A 19590-nucleotide genomic window follows, 5' to 3' on the forward strand; every position below is an offset into this window, starting at 1 on the left:
GCTCTATAGTTGCAGCACGTGGGCTCTCTCACTGAGGCTCACGAGCTCAGTAGTTTTGGGCTAAGCACGGGCTTAGATGCCCCACGGCATGGGGGATCTTGGTTTCCTGAAGAGGGATGGAACGGATGTCCCCTGCATTGGAAGGCAGATTCTTCACCACTGGACCACCAGGTAAGTTCCATGGGCCTTTTAAATGGCTGCTTTGGGGCAATGATTAGCCCTAATCAAGACCCGTGTATGGTCTTCTCTGAAGCCTGCAGGATTAAAATACTAGATGAGGGCTTCCCTGTTGGCGCAGTGGTTGAGAGTCCGCCTGCCGATGCAGGGGACACGGGTTCGTGCCCCGGTCCGGGAAGATCCCACATGCCACGGAGCAGCTAGGCCCGTGAGCCATGGCCGCTGAGCCTGCGCGCCCGGAGCCTGTGCTCCGCAACGGGAGAGGCCACAACAGTGAGAGGCCTGCGTACCGCAAAAAAAAAAAATTAAAATAAAATACCAGACGATTTTTCTAGACATAAGATAAAAGCTTAAATATTTCTTAGCCTCAAGGATCTCAGACATAGGTGTCCCTCTGTTATATATTTACCTTATTTATTTTTTGTTTGCGCGAGGTCTTAGTTGTGGCTCGCCGTCTCCTTAGTTGCAGCACTAGGGCTCCTTAGTTGTGGCATGCGTGTGAGATCTAGTTCCCTGACCAGGGATCAAACCTGGGTCCCCTGCATTGGGAGTACGGAGTCTTATCCACTGTGCCACCGGGGAAGTCCCATTTTACCGTATTTACTTCAATAACTCTAACCTAAGTGATGAAAGTAAGTCTTCCCAAACCATTCTGGGTTCCCGGTATCTTTTAGGATGTCACTCAGCAAACAGTCATCAGAGGTCATGCTATTAAGACCTGTGATCTGGCCTGTTCCTCTTCTTGTGAAAAAATCCAAAAAAACTTTCCTATGTTTTAGTATATTCTGAACTGGGGTACATATGACAGCTATAGCCACCCCAAACTTAGTATGTATTTAGCAGGGATAAGAGATACAAAATTCATCTTCATCTTGCCTTTTAAATTTCAATGGAGTCCCTTGGAAGCAGAGCCAATAATAACTCCATGATGCTCAGCTTTACCTTGACTCAAACCAGGGTTTCTAAACCTCATCACTATTGACAGGAAGGGTAATCCTTTGCTGTGAGGGGCTGTCCTGTGCACTGTAGAATGTTGAGTAGCATCCCTGGCTTTGATCCACATCCTGGGCAATAGCACATCACAGTTATGACAACCCCAAATGTCTTGACATTGTCAAGTGTCCCCTAGGAGGCAAAATTGCTCCCTTTTGAGAACTACTGGCCTAAATGAAAGTATATTTTCATGATAGATATTGCTGAATGATGACAATTTAAACAACATATGAGGTTTAAAAGCATAAAAGGGTATTAGATGTAAAAAATTATCAAGAACCATGTTTAAGAACAGACACAGTAGATATTTTAATGAAAGCAATGGTTCTGCCATTCTTTATTTCTCACAATAACACATATTTACAGAAGAAAAGGAATTGTACATTTTAATTTCTGATCATTATACAGATTTATTTTTTGCAGTTGAATAATAAAAGGATGAATCTCTTAGTGACTTTTTAAAATAATTTCAATGTTACTTGAAGGTACTAATTATATGTTAAATGTGTTCAGTAACTGTTGTAAGCTCGCTTGAAAACAAAGGACACTTAGCACCCAGTAAAAGTAATAAAGTAACATCATTAGAGCCAGGATCTTTTAGATCTGACCTGGAACTATCTTCACCGTAGATTCCCAATCCAATTTCTAAATATACGTTTTAGAAACTTGGGTGAAAAAATTATGTAAAAGGAGGGCTTCCCTGGTGGCGCAGTGGTCAAGAGTCCGCCTGCCGATGCAGGGGACACGGGTTCGTGCCCCGGTCCGGGAAGATCCCACATGCCGTGGAGCGGCTGCGCCCATGAGCCATGGCCGCTGAGCCTGCGCATCCAGAGCCTGTGCTCTGCAACAGGAGAGGCCACAACAGTGAGAGGCCCGCGTACCGCGCAAAAAAAAAAAAAGTAAAAGGAAAATCTCCATAGGTTTTTGTAGGATTAGAAGAATTTAGTTTTTAAAGAATAATATGTCAATCAGTTTTTCCCTCATAAGGCCTTAAAAAATTGGCACCTTGAGGTGCTATTAAAAAAAAGGAGTGAAATTTTTTGCTTAGTCAACAGCTTCAAATATTGGTTTTCGTTTTTTAAAACAATGAATTATAAATTCCTTTTAATAAAAGGTTAAAGGCACAGTGAAACAATGAATAATAGTTGCACTTCACTATTTTAGAACTCAAAATAATTCAAAAGGCAAAATAATTCAGGTGGCCAGCACCTGGTTTGTCCCGTAGGGGGCAAAATTATCATAAGGGATATCCAGGGACAGGATGTAGAATTGCTGCACTGAGGTTTAACAGTGGCAGGTGACTTAAAGCTTTACTCAAAATACAGTTTTGAAGTTTTTTTCAAGTTTTACAGATTTAAAGATGCCTTTTGTATTGCTTGGAATTAACAAAAATTTATTTTCTGGATAGTGAGTACTAATACTCAGAAATACATTCTTTTATTCTTCCGGGACTATATTTTCAATCTAATGATTACCTCTTAAAAGTTCCTCTCCTTTTGCCCTTGTTGTCCAATAGGTTTTGCTTTACTGGTTGAGCCATCCAAACTGTAGGAAGAGAGGTGGTGAAACTAAAAATCTGTTGTTACTTGTTAGCAGCTGTGAAAAGCAAGCTTGAAACTAGTATCTAAAAGGGAGGAAATATGGCCCTCTAGGTTTCACCCAGCTTTACGTTTTTCTAATTACCTTGCGGTGGATGGCAGAATGGTAAGCAAGGCTTTTAAGAAGTAATGGATAATTTACTATAGAAAATTTTGGGGAACATGGCTATGACTACATTTACGCGTAAGTAACAAAGATGTTTATAGACGATTACAGTTAAGAAGCTAACCACAACCAAGTAACACTTTATCCTCAGGAGCTGAAATCACGCATCTTCGTAGCTTCTTTGCTTGCCTTCAAGATGGAAATATTACTCTATGTCCTGGATTTGTCATTAGAGAGCCAAATATGAAAAACGGAGCCATCAAATAAGGAGTTGTAGCAAGCACTAAACATACAGGTACTTGAAGAACTAAGCTAAATGGGGGATAGAAGAGAGTATTGTATGTTACACCAATAGGTTCTCAAAAAACGTTTTTTTTGGTCTTCCCTGGTGGCGCAGTGGTTGAGAGTCCGCCTGCCGATGCAGGGGACATGGGTTCGTGTCCCGGTCCGGGAAGTTCCCACGTGCCGCGGAGCAGCTGGGCCCATGAGCCATGGCCACTAAGCCTGCACATCTGGAGCCTGTGCTCTGCAACGGGAGAGGCCACAACGGTGAGAGGCCTGTGTACCGCAAAAAAACAAAACAAAACAAAAAGAACATTTTTTTTTGTTGTTCTGGCCACGCCATGCGGCTTGCAGGATCTTAGTTCTCCCCGTTCAGGGGTCAGACCCGGGCCCTGGGCAGTGAGAACACAGAGTCCTAACCACTGGACCGCCAGGGAATTCCTTGAAAATGTTGATATAGTACAACTTTAAAAAATAGGAGATTAGGAAAAAAAAAATAGGAGATTAGGGAGAACAAATGAAAAACATTTTTAATTGTACCAGCTATCATACTGGTGATGGTTTATTAGTATTATTATTCTGAGACTGTTGCATGCATAAAGTAGATGAAGGAAACGAATAATTGTGGGATATTCCTGTGTCCTTGAAAACCAGGATTCTCAGTAGAGAAAAACAAGAGACACAAATGTAATAGAAAAGACTAGGCAAAAACCCTGTAGTACTTAATTTGATTTGCAAGTATCAAAATAAACTCATGAATAAGTGTTTTATCTTAAAAAAAAGGATATTTCCTAGCTCTCTCCTAGAAACAAAGACCAATATAGCCACAGTGAACTTAACAGTCACAATTACAGTTCTGAAGCACTATTTCTCACTGAAAGTAACCAGGCTCATTAAGAGAAATGGCTGATACCAGGTCTGGGGCAGGAAACATCCAAGTTGAGCCTGGAATAGTCTGTCATACGAGACTACAAGGAAGCCAGTAAAGACTGCTAGAGTAGTATCAAAAGGACTCAGAGTCAACTTGATAAGGCCCCCAATGACCAAAGATAGGACAATTTGGGCTTTAATAAGGCAATATGTGAAATGGATTAAAGCCTATCAAATATGTTTGAATCCATGAGTTCACAACACTTAAAAAAAGTGATCTACAGAGGATGATAGAAAACAAGTTTATTATCTTGAAATTTGGTAAATAAAGGGGAAAATTCAAGTTTATTTTCCCTTTCCTATATGAACTTGACCACTGGTTAACCAAATAGTAGATATGGGGAAACACCTCTTTATAAAACTGTTCCAACTAATAAATGAAAAAGAAATGATAGAATATTCTCCAACCCACAACAAATCAATGGATCTAGACACTGAGTATCAATTTCAGCTGACATCCCAAGAGGGAACCAGACATTCTGCGCCCTCTGTTGAAAGAATACACCATGATCTATGGTCTGGCCAAAAGGTTGAACCTGAGTCTGCTCAGATCTCTGGATCCATGTGTCAATATCCAGAGGATAGAAGAACATGCTGAATTGTGCCATGAGTATGCAATTAACAAAATATAGACAGTGGGAAATTTATAAAACCAGGTTCTTCTGTAGGTAAATTTTAAGGAAAAGAAAGAAGGAGAAACCCAGAAAGATTAAAAGCTAGTGTGTAGAGACACACACTTGGGGGATAAACTAAGAAAGAAACGCAAGGAAGTGAGTACTATTAAAATCAATGTAGTGTTTACTTTTGTGGGGTTGAGGAAGAGGTTTGTTAACTGTGACAGGACACAGAGAAGACATCGAAGGTGACTGGCAGAGTTCTAAAAGAATGTTTCCTTATGAGAATGTAATAAGCTATATATTTTCTGTTTGGTTTTCAGTATTTCTGTTTATTTTATAATTTTCCTAAAAGATAAAATTAAAAAAAATCAAAGCCCTTAGGATTTTCCACTAAAAATTATGGATGTGAACACTTCTACTGTAAATATCAGCTGACGGTTCTTAAGAAGTTGCCTGTATTATAGAAATATTTCTAAATAATAAGCTACAAATATTTGAAAAATATAAAATTAAATTCTTATGTGTGCATAGTTATAAAAAATCAAAGCATTAAGTATACATTCCTAACATGAAATTTATTTTATTACAGTATTATGTTATACAATTTGGTTAAATGGATGTTGTCAACTGCCAAAATTTTCCTTTCCTACTCCATACAAGGTTATTCCTTTTATTCTATTAGCGGTTAGAACATGAACTCTAGAAGAGATTTCACATTTCCTTGAATGACCACACTTTGTTTCACTCACCATAGAACAAAGGTTAGTTAATTTGACCAACCATGAGGGAAGTTATCAATATGTAGCATTACACACAATGTCATCCGATTTGCAAATATAGATCCTTCACCCACATACTCAGCCTTATGTTCTCTTCCATGTATTAATGGCTGATGGAGACTTTTTTTGCTGTTAAGTGTCTGAGAAACTCAAGAATGTAAAACAGACCTAAACCACCAAAATGAAAGCAGTTTTAAAATGCAGTATAACAATAAACATGGACAAACATATAACTGTGTTGTACACTTTTTTGCCCATCAAACATTGACAGTTTCCCTCCAATTCTTCAAGCAGCATCTTGAAAAAAATGGTGCAATTGTACGATCTCCTTCCCTTTTCTTTTAATACAATTATGTGGTGTTCGAGTGATTCACATATTCCAGAAGTGACCGGTCTAAAACCCTTTGAATAAGAGCTTCCTCAATTATATTAAAATCCTACAATAAAGAAAAATAATTAGAAACATACAGTCAGAGATGACAGTTTTCAGAAATTGGAGGATGAGAGTTAAGACAATGCCTCATTTTGCAAAGTGAAGCCCTGAATTTAGTCCAAGTTTCCACAAAAACTCATAGAACCCAGGACTTTTGCTTTGGGGCCTGTGCATTTTCTATTTCATTTTTACTGCCTATCAATTAACTAGCTACAGTCATAGTAAAATAGTTTTGATCCGGAATTTAAAGTTTTTATCTGATCTAACTAGTAGTTTTTAGTCAACAGTACGAATCCTGTCAGAGTGCTATGCTCCACATAAACATGTAATAGTTAAGACATTCCCATAGATAAGACATGTAATAGTTAAGACACGTAAAGTTAAGACATTCCCATAGGACTCATCAATCCCAGCAGTACTACTGAATATCTAGTTTTGAAAAAAAAAAGGTTGAAAACAAAATGCTCTTTCTCCTTGCTTCCCTATGGTCAAAACGGAATTCAAAACTTTAGGTCAGCACATTCTATAAATAGAGCAAAAAGTATTAAGAGCCGCATCCTCTGCAATCCATCTCCTCTTCGCCAATAAACTAAAAAAATAAAATAAAATCTTTATTGGAAGTCCACTCTAAGACATAAAAGCAAATAAATGAAATCCAAAGGAAAGCTATAAAGCACAGCAGAGCACAAGATTTGGACTCAATGCCAGGTTGTCCTGAGGCAATTTATTAACCTTTGAGCATCAGATATTTCATAGCTAAGTAAGGATAATGATATAGTACTCACTTCACAGAAGTTGCTGCAAGGAATAAAATGAGATAATTTGCATTAAATGCTTAGCATAGTACTTGGTAGTTTAGGAAACAAAAAATCAAAACAAAGAACACTGTTTCAACCTCACTTCCACATCCAAGAATATGGTTTTGAGTGGGTGTAAAGTATTCTCATCAAAGTGGCTTCTTCCTGACCAGCCCTGGGTCATACTTTGAATGATCTTGAGAAGAATGGACTGAACATGAACAGCCAAGACAGGCATGGAATCAACCTGGCTTTTAGAACGTCTTATGGAGCTAAGATAAAGAGGAACCCCTACGTGTTATGAAAAATGAGAACACATGGCTCTGTTGAGGGCTTGTGTGCCTTGGTGGCCAGAAAAGACATTATTTGAGAGACGGAGGAAAGAATATGAAGCCTCTGTAGTGTGGTTTGTTTGATTCTTCAAGTGGTCCTGATATTCCCATTTACTCTCTCCCCATCTCCAGTTTGCCTAACATCTGTGCCCTAACTGCAAATCACTCTACATGCATTATCTCATTTAATTCCCACAACAGCTTCTGGAAGCAGTATGTACTTTGCTCTCCTCACTTAACAAATGAACAAACAGAGGCTCCAATGTTAAATGCCTTGCCTAAGGTCACACAGCTGTGACAGGGCTGTTACTGAAACCCAGGTCAGAACCCAGGTTCCCTGGATAATCTGGATAATCATAGTGGGCAGATCAGAATGCATGGAGAAAAATTTCCAATGACAATCTTCAACAATTATTAAATTCCATCTTGAAACTGCATAAAAATAGTCAAAATCATGTGAAAATTATATGCAAATTCAAATTTAACCCTTAACATTTCATGTATTTAGATAACGTAACAATAAAATGTACTATTTCAGAACATGGCTATGAGTGATTTTTCCGCTCATGATAGGCAATACCCCTTTGCTGAAAGGGACTCGGGACAAAGCATTACTCTCACATGACAATGCGTAGAAAAAAGGCTATGTCAACCTTTTGCTTGTTATTACCATATCTGATAACAGAAACTACGGTCGTAAGTATTAGAACTATTCATACTATACCACATTTTTCTTTCATCTTAAAAAAATCCTTAATATAATGAGATTGGCCATGAGTTGGTAGTTATTGATGGGTAGCTGATGGGTATACAGGGGTTCATTATATTATCCTACTTCTGTATATGTTTAAAATTTTTTCATAATAAATTTTTCTAACGTTTAAAAAAGTCCAATAAACATGAGAGTTGTGTTTTTTGTTTTTTGGTTTTTTTTGCGGTACGCAGGCCTCTCACTGTTGTGGCCTCTCCCGTTGCGGAGCACAGGCTCCGGACGCGCAGGCTCAGCGGCCATGGCTCACGGGCCCAGCCGCTCCGCGGCATGTGGGATCTTCCCGGACTGGGGCACGAACCCATGTCCCCTGCATCGGCAGGCGGACTCTCAAGCACTGCGCCACCAGGGAAGCCCGAGAGTTGTGTTTTATAGAATTTAAATTAAAAATAGAGCCCGTGTGTCTCGCTACACTGATAATGTCATGTCTGTTACTAGCCATTCAGTATATTATAAAATGAACGCAAATTCTCTGAGCCATTTCCTTACCGATATGATTTCCTCTCAGCTATATAAGTTTTTAACTTCATAAAAATTATAACTATTAACATATTGGGAGGCACTAGAGTAGAAATTAAAATAATGTGAAAGTGAAATCTAGGTCTTTACACGATGGCTAATTATTTACATTACAAAGAAAATGATTTTGTCTAAGGCAGGTAACTACTTCACTATTAACAGTTTATAAAACAGCATGTTTTTATGATTTCCTACTTAATGCTAATACTTAACATTTTAGCTACACATACATTTTTTCCTCTACAATCTTACTCACTTGGATTAAGAAAGGTAAGCTAAACACAGCATAAAAACATAATGTAAAAGTAAGAAAATATACTTACTATGAAATCATCATAAAACAAAGTGTGACTGACTTGCAAATGTCTTATTAAGCTGCCATTGAAGCTGCCTGGATTCTCATTAGGTACTAAACGGCAAAGTGGACAGAACTGGAAATAAACAAGATCAAGAGTTCAAGAAAGAATTTTGAATAATCATTATTGTCAGAATTAAAAAATTAAATAAACATTCAACAAAATGAATTTTAATTTTATGAATCTATTGGCCATACCTTGGTATTGTTTTAGAATTGTATAAATATTAAAGCAACATAAAGAAATAAAATTGCACTTATTTCTTCACATGCATTTCTTGTATATAAAAGTATATGTTTATCATTTAAAAAAAATTAATTTATGTATTTTTGGCTGCATTGGGTCTTTGTCGCTGTGCACAGGGCTTTCTCTAGTTGTGGCGAGCGGGGGTTACTCTGTTGCAATGCGCGGGCTTCTCATTGCGGTGGCTTCTCTTGTTGCAGAGCACGGGCTCTAGGCACATGGGCTTCAGTAGTTGTGGCACGAGGGCTCAGTAGTTGTGGCTCACAGGCTCTAGAGCGTAGGCTCAGCAGTTGTGGCACACGGGCTTAGTTGCTATGCAGCATGTGGGATCTTCCCAGACCAGGGCTCGAACACATGTCCCCTGCATTGGCAGTCAGATTCTTAACCACTGTACCACCAGAGAAGTCCCTATCACTTTATCATTTAAACAATATTACAGTCAGTAGGTGTGCCATAATTTAATTAGTTACCTACCTCTTGGAATACTGACATTTTCTTGGTATGTGGATATTCTATTATTACAAATTATAGTATCTATATTGTTTACTTTTGGGGGCATTATTTTCTTAGGATACATGACCATAAATGGAGATTAGAGGGTCAAAGTTACGAACTTCACAGTTCATAACATATATTACTCTATAGTTTTATACTGCCACCAGCAATACAGATTATAATACACCAGCATCAAATAATAATACCAGCATCAGGTGTTAGTATTTATACATATTTTCCTAATTTAATAGCCATTAATGGCTCTCTAATAAACTTTTGCATTTTGAAATATTTATAAGCTCACAAGAAATTGCAAAAATAACGCAGAGAGGTACCATGTCACAATAACCCAGCTTCCCTTAATGGTAATTTCTTACATAACTGTGGTACATTACCAAAACCAGGAAATCGGCAATTAACTAGACAACATCTGACTTAGATTTCACCATTTTTTGCATGAACTCATTTTTTTGGGTATGTATGTATAGTTCTATGAAATTTTATCACACATATAGAAATGCATGTAACTACCGACACAATCAAGATACAAAACTGTTCTCTCACTACAAAGAACTCCCTTGTTCTGCTCCTTAACTTCCTCTTCTCTCCCAAACCCTGGCAACCACCGATCTCTTCTCCAGAACTTTTGAGACTGGCTTTTTTTCACTAAGCATAATGGCCTTGGTATTCATCCAAATTGTTGAGTGCATCAATATAGTTCCTTCCTTTTTACTGCTGAGTAGTATTCCATGGTATGGATGTACCACAGTTATCCATTTACCTTTGAAGGACATTTGTTGTTTTGGGCTGCTACAAATAGAGCTGCAATGAACATGTGCGCATAGATGTTTTGTGTAAACATATTTTCATTTTTCTAGGATTAATTTCTAGGAGTGTGAGTGCTGGGTTAGTGTTACAGTTAACTTTGTAAAAAACTGCTAAACTATTTTGTTTGTAAATGGCTGGACCATTTTACATTCCCACAAGCAATGAGTGAATTATCTAGTTTTTCCTTATTCTCATCAGCATTAGTTACTGTCAACATTTTTCTATTTTAGTTGTTTTCATAGGCATGTAGTGGTATCTCATCATGGTTTTAATTTGTAATTCTCAAATGGCTAATATAAATGACTCTTTCTTTTAATATATACCACTTTATTATGTCTTAACATAGGTTTTTTTTAAAAAATTGTATTTCTTCGTGTATTCATTTTGAAAAATGAGATGCAGAATCATTACTGAGTTCCAAGTATATGTTAGGCAATAAATGAGGTGGTATTCTCACTTGATTCTCACAGAAACCCAGTGAATTATCATCTTTATTTTGTTGATGAACCCAATTTCAGAGAGGAAAAAAATTAGCTTAAATCTACACCACTTCAAGTATCAGAGCTCGAATCTAGGCCTCTACTAGACAATCCAATGTCCTTTTCATATTATAACAGTGGCTAATTTATCAGCTTGGATGATGTTTTTCTCTAAATTTAAATGAGATCTTTACATAATTCTTTTCTGTCTTATTATTTTATTGGGGAGGGGGGAGTCCCAGTTTCAATATGCTCAACTTCTATAAATAAGGCCATTTAAAAATTCTGCTCTACTCAATTAATCTTAATGTCTTATTTTAAATAAAATTACATCATCTAAATTATTATTGCTTTATAATAATTAATGATTTCCTTACGTTCTAGCTATCTTTGTTAATTGACAACATGGCTATCCCAAAATAGCACTCCATCTACCCTGAGACCCCTACATAGGGAGAACAGAGCTGAGACCAAGAAACATTTTAATAATAGAAACAACCTAAGTGTCCATCAACAGATGAATGGATAAAGAAGATATGTGTACACACACACACACACACACACACACACACACACACACACACAGTGGAATACTATTCAGTCATAAAAAAGGAAATCTTGTCATTTGCAGCAACATGGATGGACTTGGAGGGTACTATGCTAAGGGAAATAGGTCAGTCAGAGAAAGGCAAATTCTGTATGATACCACTTATATGTGGAATCTAAAAAAATGACAACAAACTAGTGAATATAACAAAAAAGAAGCAGACTCACAGATATAGAGAACAAACTAGTGGTGACCAGTAGGGGAAGGGGAGGGGTAACATAGAGGTAGAGGATTAAGAGGTAGGGGATTAAGGGGTACAAACTATTATATATAAAATAAGCTACAAGGATATATTTTACAACATATATCCCACATATTGGGATTATGGCCAATATTTTATAATAATTATAAATGGAGTATAACCTTTAAAAATTGTGACTCACTATATTGTATACCTACACCGGTAACTTATATAATATTGTACATCATCTGTACTTCAATTGAAAAAAAAAAAGGATGTTGGCCTCACCTCGGCATGGACTTTATATGACAGTGAACACAATGGGCAAATAACAGCCACCATATTAGAAGCTACCACTAACCTCAATCCTTTGGAGCATCTATTACAATGGACACCCAGCTCTATCCGTGGTTTCGATTAACTCCCACAGCAACTCAGCCAATTACAGGACACTTTCTATATAATGGTAAATACCATTTGGGGAAGAAATTAAAGATAACGGAATCCAATGCCAAAAGAGACATGCACTGAAAATAATTATAGACAAATATGCAACCAAACTTAAGGTACCAGATGACACATCTAATTTAATACGAGTTTGGAAGCATATCTAATGAAGATTTTCTCCTTCTAACACGTTTATGCATATACGCTCCCACTGCCCAGTCCAGCCACAGATATTCTGAATACCCACGGAAATAAACTGCTGTGGGAATGAGGGCTCAGGCTCTTGTCACTACAGCTTTTAATTCCAAACCAACTGAAGTCCTGTCCCTTCCCATAAGGAATGAACCTCAGGATCAAGGCAGAAAGTAAGGCTACCTTTGAACCTGTGTGAATGGAAATATGATTTTTAGAATATCCTATTTTTCATATCACTACATCCTACTATGTGCTAGGTTCTCTGCCAAGAGCTGGGCATGCAGTGCTGAACAAAGAAATTAAGTTCTATGGCTTCATGAACCTAATAATTTGGAGGGAGAGACAGACACAAATACACAATTAACGAATTGTGATAAGTGAGAAAAAAGAGGGGAGAAAAGCAAGAGCTGAAATTAATTTGGGTGTCAGAGAAGTGCAATTTAAGTTGAGTTCTAAAGGATAAATAAGAACCAACCAGTGGGGACTTCCTTAGTGGTCCAGTGGTTAAGACTCCACGCTTCCACTGCAGGGGGCGCAGGTTCAATCCCTGGCTGGGGAACTAAGATCTCACATGCCGGGCAGAGCGGGGGTGGGGCGGTGGGGGTGGGGGGTTGGGGGTGGGGCAGGAAGCACACGAAAAAAAGAACCAACCAGTGAAAGAAAACACTGGAAAGTGAGAAGAGCCAGAAAGTGTGGTTCTTGCTGAAACGTCTTCCCTTTATAAGATAAAATATTAAATTTCTCTCAAGAGTGGTCTCATAATTCGATCTGAAGCATGCTGTGTGTGTCATTTGCGTTTTTTGAGTCCAATATTCCATAGACATAATTTTTCAAAAAGAAAAAAACATGGCAGAATATAATTACTGTGTGACAAAAAGGAGCTGTTCTGAAGGTTGCACATGAGAACAGTCAAAATTCCTTGAGGTTCATAACTTACTTACCCCTGTTTGCTTCAGCAACTCAGAAAGAAAAGATTAGTTGCTTGTGGTTTGATCTCTGAATTATCTAATTCTATCTGGAAGGCAGAATCATTTGCCCAAATCTCTAACCGCCCTGAAACTTCTTACATCTGGTAAGTCAGATGATGTCACTGATCTTATCTGAAGGCAAACCCAGCAATTCAGTCCTTTAGAGCAATAATTCCTTGTTAACTTCCACACCAATCCAGAAGCAGCCTTGGACTCAGCCCTCCTCGTCCAAGGATTCCACCAGGTGTTTTCACCTACGTGCCCCCAGAGGATCCCTAAGCACGTGACCCCAGCCCTGCCACAGTATCTGCATCCAGCCTTTTTCTAACCACAGGGTTTTTCCGGACTTCTAGTGGCACTAGATGCTTCAGAGTGCATGTGTCTTAAGCTTCTACACTTAAGCACGAAACACTAACACAGGAAACCTGAAGGTTTTCTGTTCCAGAGACCACTTTTACACAGCCCTGGTGTATTACAGAACCATGGCTTTTCTGAGCAATCGGTTCCTGCCTGAAGGCCTTGATAGCATCCTGGTCTTGTGGTAAAATTTACTTCACCTCCTCCAGCTCTCCCAGGTTGGGTTCCCCAACTGTGAGAGTACATGGCTTCCTCTGAGAAATCTGCTCTAGCCTTGATTTGATATAGCTGCAAAAATGGTAGTAACCCGGCATCACCACCCGACTCATTTGCTACTACCCTGTGAAAGAGGCATCATCATATCATCATCTCCATTTTACAAATGATGAAACAGAGGCAAAGAGGTTAATGGGATTTTCTGCGATTTGCACCAAAGCTTATCTCCTCCAAAGCCTAGGCTTTCCTCCCCCCGCCCCAGGGCATTGCTGTTCAACAGAAATGTAACAGAAGCCACACACATAATTTTATTGTTTGAGTAGCCACATTACAAAAACTAAAAGGAAACAGGTGGGATTAATTTTAATAATATGTTGTATATAACTCCAGATATACAAATTATTATTATTATTTTAATAGAACTTTATTGAAGTATAATCGCTTCACAATACCGTGTTAGTTTCTGTTGCACAACAAAGTGAATCAGCCATATGCATACACGTGTCCCCATATCCCCTCCCTCTTGAGCCTCCCTCCACCCCCCCATCCCACCCCTCTAGGTCATGGCAAAGCACCGAGCCGATCTCCTTGTGCTATGCTGCTGCTTCCCACCAGCCAACTATTTTACATTCGGTAGTGTATATATGTCCATGCTACTCTCACTTTGCCCCAGCGAAGCCTAGGCATTTTAACTACTAAATTCCACGATTCCTGGTTTATCTCTGTCCTTATGTCGGCTTTCTTCAGTGACCTCTATGACCTCTAAATCATAGAAGACCCAGTTTCCATGGGCCACCTTCAATCTGATGGCCAAACTGAGCGGCATGTGGACTGGACTTCTGTGGAGCAGGTACACAGTACCAATGGATGGACAAATATGGGGCCCTCCCTGGAGGGATGCTGTAATGCGGCCCATGGTCCAGAGTGCCTAGTGTTCCTCCAGCCAGAGCAGCACCCCGGGCACTACTGGTCAGGGCTCAGACTTTGTCGATAATATCTCCTTCATAGGGTTGCTAGAAGGCAAAGAGGCACCCAGAACTCAGTAAATGGTAGTCACTATTATGCTATCCTAATGCTTTCTTCAAGCTTCCTCTAGGACGGTTCCCCAGGGACCTATCATAAAACACCTCCTTAGCCCAGTTCCTCCCACAGAGCAACTTGAGCAGGAAAAGCCCATGACAACCTCCTCTGCTGCCCCAACACATATCAAGCTCTTAGCTAGCCATTCCAAGAACCAAACCTCTGGGCCATTAGGATAAATAACAAATTCCTTTGACTGTGCTGTGGGAGGACTTTTGTCTTGAACTTGCTAGTGGAGCATAGTGTCTATGCCCTGGAGGCTAGACTACTGGGTTCAAACTGTAGCTCTGCTTATTTACCAGCTATGAGACTTAGCTCGTAAGACTTAACCTCTCTGAGCCTCAGTTTATCACTTGTAAAATGGGGATAAGAATCATATCTATCTCATAGGATTGTCGTAAGGGCTATCTAGCTATCTCTCCATCAATCACCTATCTAGTATACTTACATTTCAACTTCATCCACTTTCCGAAAGGATTTTATGGAAAAAAAACAAACAAACCTTAAAACAAATTAAAAAAACCCCAAACTCATATATATGAAAAACACACATACACATATATACACATGTACACATATACAACATAAAACTAAAATAAAATTCAAAAAACTTCAAGGTATCATTTTACATCTGTTAAGCCTGGATAAGTTAAAAATAAGTGTATGCATAATTTATCCCTTATAAGTACAACACTCAAAAGTCCATACATTTGTGTTCATACCATCATTTTATAATTTCTTTCCATATAAGAACAGCCTCTACTCTGATTTTGTTGATCATATTTTGTCCTTTTTCTCTGAGTTAGAAATATGCTACAGGATATTACTGTGTAAAAAACTCTCTTATTGGGTAATTCAAGACACTCTCCTAAATCAAAAAAAGTTTTTTTAAATAAATAAATAAATGTACACAATCTTGGCCAGGTTAAGGTGAAAGTGGTTTACTCATAAATTGCTGACACAAGTATAAATTGACTCAAACTATTTAGAACACATTGCAAGAGTTAATAAAAACTTGCACTCTTGGTCCCAGAAATATCAATTTAAGGAATTTCCTCTTAGGAAAAAAGTACTTTAGAAGGAAAAGTTTAAACGTACAAGAATGTGAATGTAAATCCTAAAAATTGTCACCAATCCAAATGTTCTAAAATAGCAGAATGGCTAAGTAAACGATGACGTATCCATCATCACCCTGCCTTACCTCTCAACTATACAAAAATGAAAATTAAAAGGGGAACTCCCTGGCGGTTCAGTGGTTAGGACTCCACGTTTTCTAATGTGTATCAAATTTAGACACTGCAGCAATGTATAGTAACACAAATCCTCACCACAGGTCTCCTTTCTGATCTGTGATGAGTAATGCAATGATCCAGCAAGCTGTCTTCATCCAATTCCTTCTGACAAAATGGACATACACACCTGGAAATTACATAGAATACAAACATTACTGAAATTGTTGATAATTAGACAGTAGTCACTTAACTAGAGGTTAAAAAATAGAATGTAAGTTAGTTTCTAGTCCTCATTCTTTCTGAGTTGATGTTCTTTTTCCAATCCTGATAATAATCTTGGTGCCTAAAGTTTTTCTCATGAGAAATGTAAATTTGTAACCTCACAGGGGCAGGATAGAGAATCAGTTATAGTGCACTTGAAGCACTTTATTTTCTTTGGAAGAGAAGTACAATCTGAGCACCCCATTAACTGAGAAACAGAGGAACAAACCACCCAGCTGTGCCTAGGTTACTTCTTCTGTCCCTTTTACTTCCTCCCTTTCCTAAATCAGGTAACATCTGAATGGAGTGTTATTTTGTTCTCCTACTAGCATATCTAACAACACTGGCATATATAACTAAAGGTGTCAACTCACAGTATTAGCATCCAGTGAAGAATGGAAAATGGCCTGCAACTACCTTGTTACATCCTTATGCACACCTAGGGGTATCTGTCCCTCACATCTGTGCTGTCCAACGGACTAGACATTCGGTATGTGTCTACTGGGTTAGTCCAAACTGAGAAATGCTGGAAGTATAAAACACACACTCAATTTTGAGGGCTTTATATATACATAAAAAAGTTAAATATCTCAATAATTTATATATTGATTACATGTTCAAAGGATAAGACTTTGGCTATATTCAGTTAAATAAAATATATTACAAATTAATTTCACTTGTTTCTTTTTACTTTTTTGAGTATGGCTATTAGAGAATTTAAAACTACATATGTGCTCTGCATTATGTTTCCATTGCACAGTGCTGCCTTAAATTCTTAGGGACAATAGGGAGGCTTGGAATTTTTTGCTCACTTTCCATTGTAGATATAACTTCCTGTTCCCCAAGAGTTGTATTCTGGACAAGCTCCCTGCATAAGAATTTTTAAAATTTGAATTATATAGTAAGTTCTTCCATAAAGCAAAGATTTCTATCTTAAATGCAAATATTAATCTATCCTGTAATACTGATTAATCAACAACCCTTCTCATTTTCTGTTATTTCAATTCTTTATTATTTCATTCTAACTAGCAGGAGAAATTAGTATTTAAATTAGGTTTTGTATATTTTAAAATTTTCATAAAGCCTATCAACCTTACAATCAAACCATACAGAATTCATACTCTGCCTAGAGCTAAAATACTCACTTACAATTTAACAGAATGGTATAATCCTATAATAAAAGGTACATTTGCAAAGTAATCTCTAGTAAAACGAGAGGAATGGGGTGATCATTTAGACTTTTGGGTTAGGAAATTTAAGTTACATTTTGAGTAGCATATTTTCTTTTTTTAAACATTTTTATTTAAGTACAGTTGATTTACAATGTTGTGTTAGTTTCAGGTGCACAGCACAGTGATTCAGTTATATATATCTCATACATATATATTCTTTTTCAGATTCTTTTCCCTTATAGGTTATTACAAAATATTGGGTATCTATCCCTGGGCTATACATGTGTTTTTTTAAAATAAGCAGAACTAACATTTATCTTCAGGAGAAAAGAAGAAATTATACTGAATACCTCTTTGGATTGTTGCGTTCATAAGATTTAATGGTTTCAAAACCATCATCCCTATGCAGGAGAACACAAACCATTTCTTTATTTCTTTAGCAGAGGCAGATGCCAAACTTTTTAATTCCTCTGCCCATCAGGAGAGTAATAACCCAGTTTTCTTTCTTTCTTTTTTTTAAGAAAAAATAATTAATGATCAATATCCTCCATTACACCTACTAGCCACCTCCATCCTTCCTCCAGCCCCATATAAGATTACCCAGAAAACAGGTATAGGATTCAGAATGCCTGCCCCACGCCTGTTCTTTCTTGTTAGAATACATACTGAGATGTCACTTCGTCCCTTCTAAAGAGAAACCAGCAAAATGAGAGAGAATGAGCTGGGGGAACTGAGAGGAGGTGATGGAAAAGTAAAGACAACAACCTCTAAACCATCATCTAATTCAGGACTCTATTAGTCACAAAATAAAGCCTAGCAGAAATTGAACAGTTCTGTTTTCTATTTTTGTATCTTCCTCCATATAAACTTGTCTGAGGAAGTTTCCACAATCTCTCCAGTGTTCAGTTGGCTCTCCCCATACAAAGTTTTTAAAGCAGAGAGAACAAAATTCTTTTGTAATTATTCCCATTAACAAATGATTACCAATAATAGGTATTATGGTTAGAAGCCAAAACATAACTACATACATATTTTCAGGACAAAAATGTTAAGCTTTCTGGCTCATTAAGTTCTTTATAAGCATATCAAATTTAGCATTAAACTAAATTGTACTGAAACAAACCTTGTTGCTGTCTCTCCAAGTTCTTGTAGTGGTCCATACTTATCTATGTACTTCTGACATGTTCTTATGTGTGCCCTCATTTCACTGAGGCAAACCTATATAGAAGCAGATTAAAATAAGCTCACTGTTGAAAAGGGGCTCATTTCAGTCAATGAAGTCTTTTGTGACCCAGCTGTATTGCTTTCCTTATTTCAAATAAGGTCATAGTGTGGGGTCAGTTGATTAAAAGGATGCAGTTATGATAATAGTACAACCAATTTAAGGCATTATCAAGAATAACACTATCTTAAATAGTTTTTTTTTTTTGGCCGCGTCACGTGGCATGTGGGATCTTTGTTCCCCGACCAGGGATTGAACTCCCACTCCCTGCATTGGGAGCGCGGAGTCTTAACCACTGGACTGGCAGGGAAGTCCCAAGGAAAACACTATTTTAAAATTTTTTTACAACTAGAAGACCCAAAAGCTGAGTTCTTGAATTTGGTTCTTCTACAAAGTATAAGTTTTTTAAAGGGCAAAGATGTATATTAAATCAAATTTACTTTTTTTGGATACTGTTACCTAAATCGGTGATGGAAAGAGGGAAGTAAGGAAGAAAAAGGGGAGGGGAAAAGGAGCAAAAGGAAGGGAAGGAAAAAAAGTAAAAAGAGAGAAAGAAAAACAAAGAGAGGTAAAAAGAATAAATAGATGGATTTTAGAGATGTCCAGAGTTAAGTAAAAAGAAACCCTGTGCTTCAGGGAAAGATATAAATACCATGGCTTTATAATACATCCAGTAGTATTACATGAATTCACAATATACAGTATACTTAATGGCCCCATTAAGAGCAAACATAAAGGACAGCTACTGCAGTCCATTTTTATCAAGGCAGAATAAAGAGCCCTTGTCCTTCCAGATATACATTCAGATTTCCTAACCATGAGGGATCTGTTGCTAAATAACACATACTCTACTAAATGTGTCATTAGAAACTCTGATAAGATCTTGTGCTAAAGGAAGCTCTGTACAGCTGTAAGGTGG

The 19590-nt window shown here is 37.8% G+C and overlaps 1 protein-coding gene across 1 annotated transcript in view; it reads right to left on the reverse strand.

Annotated features, from left to right (window-relative positions):
• Window positions 1-1503: 1503 nt before the first annotated feature.
• Window positions 1504-19590, reverse strand: part of RNF125 (ring finger protein 125) — a 40850-nt gene continuing 22763 nt past the window's right edge. Inside the window, exons 3-6 of the mRNA XM_030876490.2 lie at window positions 18573-18667; window positions 16113-16203; window positions 8656-8763; window positions 1504-5919 (exon numbers count right to left, since the gene is read on the reverse strand). Coding sequence (XP_030732350.1) covers window positions 5833-5919; window positions 8656-8763; window positions 16113-16203; window positions 18573-18667 — 381 coding nt within the window. The 3' untranslated portion in view covers window positions 1504-5832. The remainder of the gene's footprint in view (window positions 5920-8655; window positions 8764-16112; window positions 16204-18572; window positions 18668-19590) is intronic.

The sequence above is a fragment of the Globicephala melas genome, chromosome 13, assembly GCF_963455315.2.
Source record: "Globicephala melas chromosome 13, mGloMel1.2, whole genome shotgun sequence".
Lineage (NCBI taxonomy): Eukaryota > Metazoa > Chordata > Mammalia > Artiodactyla > Delphinidae > Globicephala > Globicephala melas.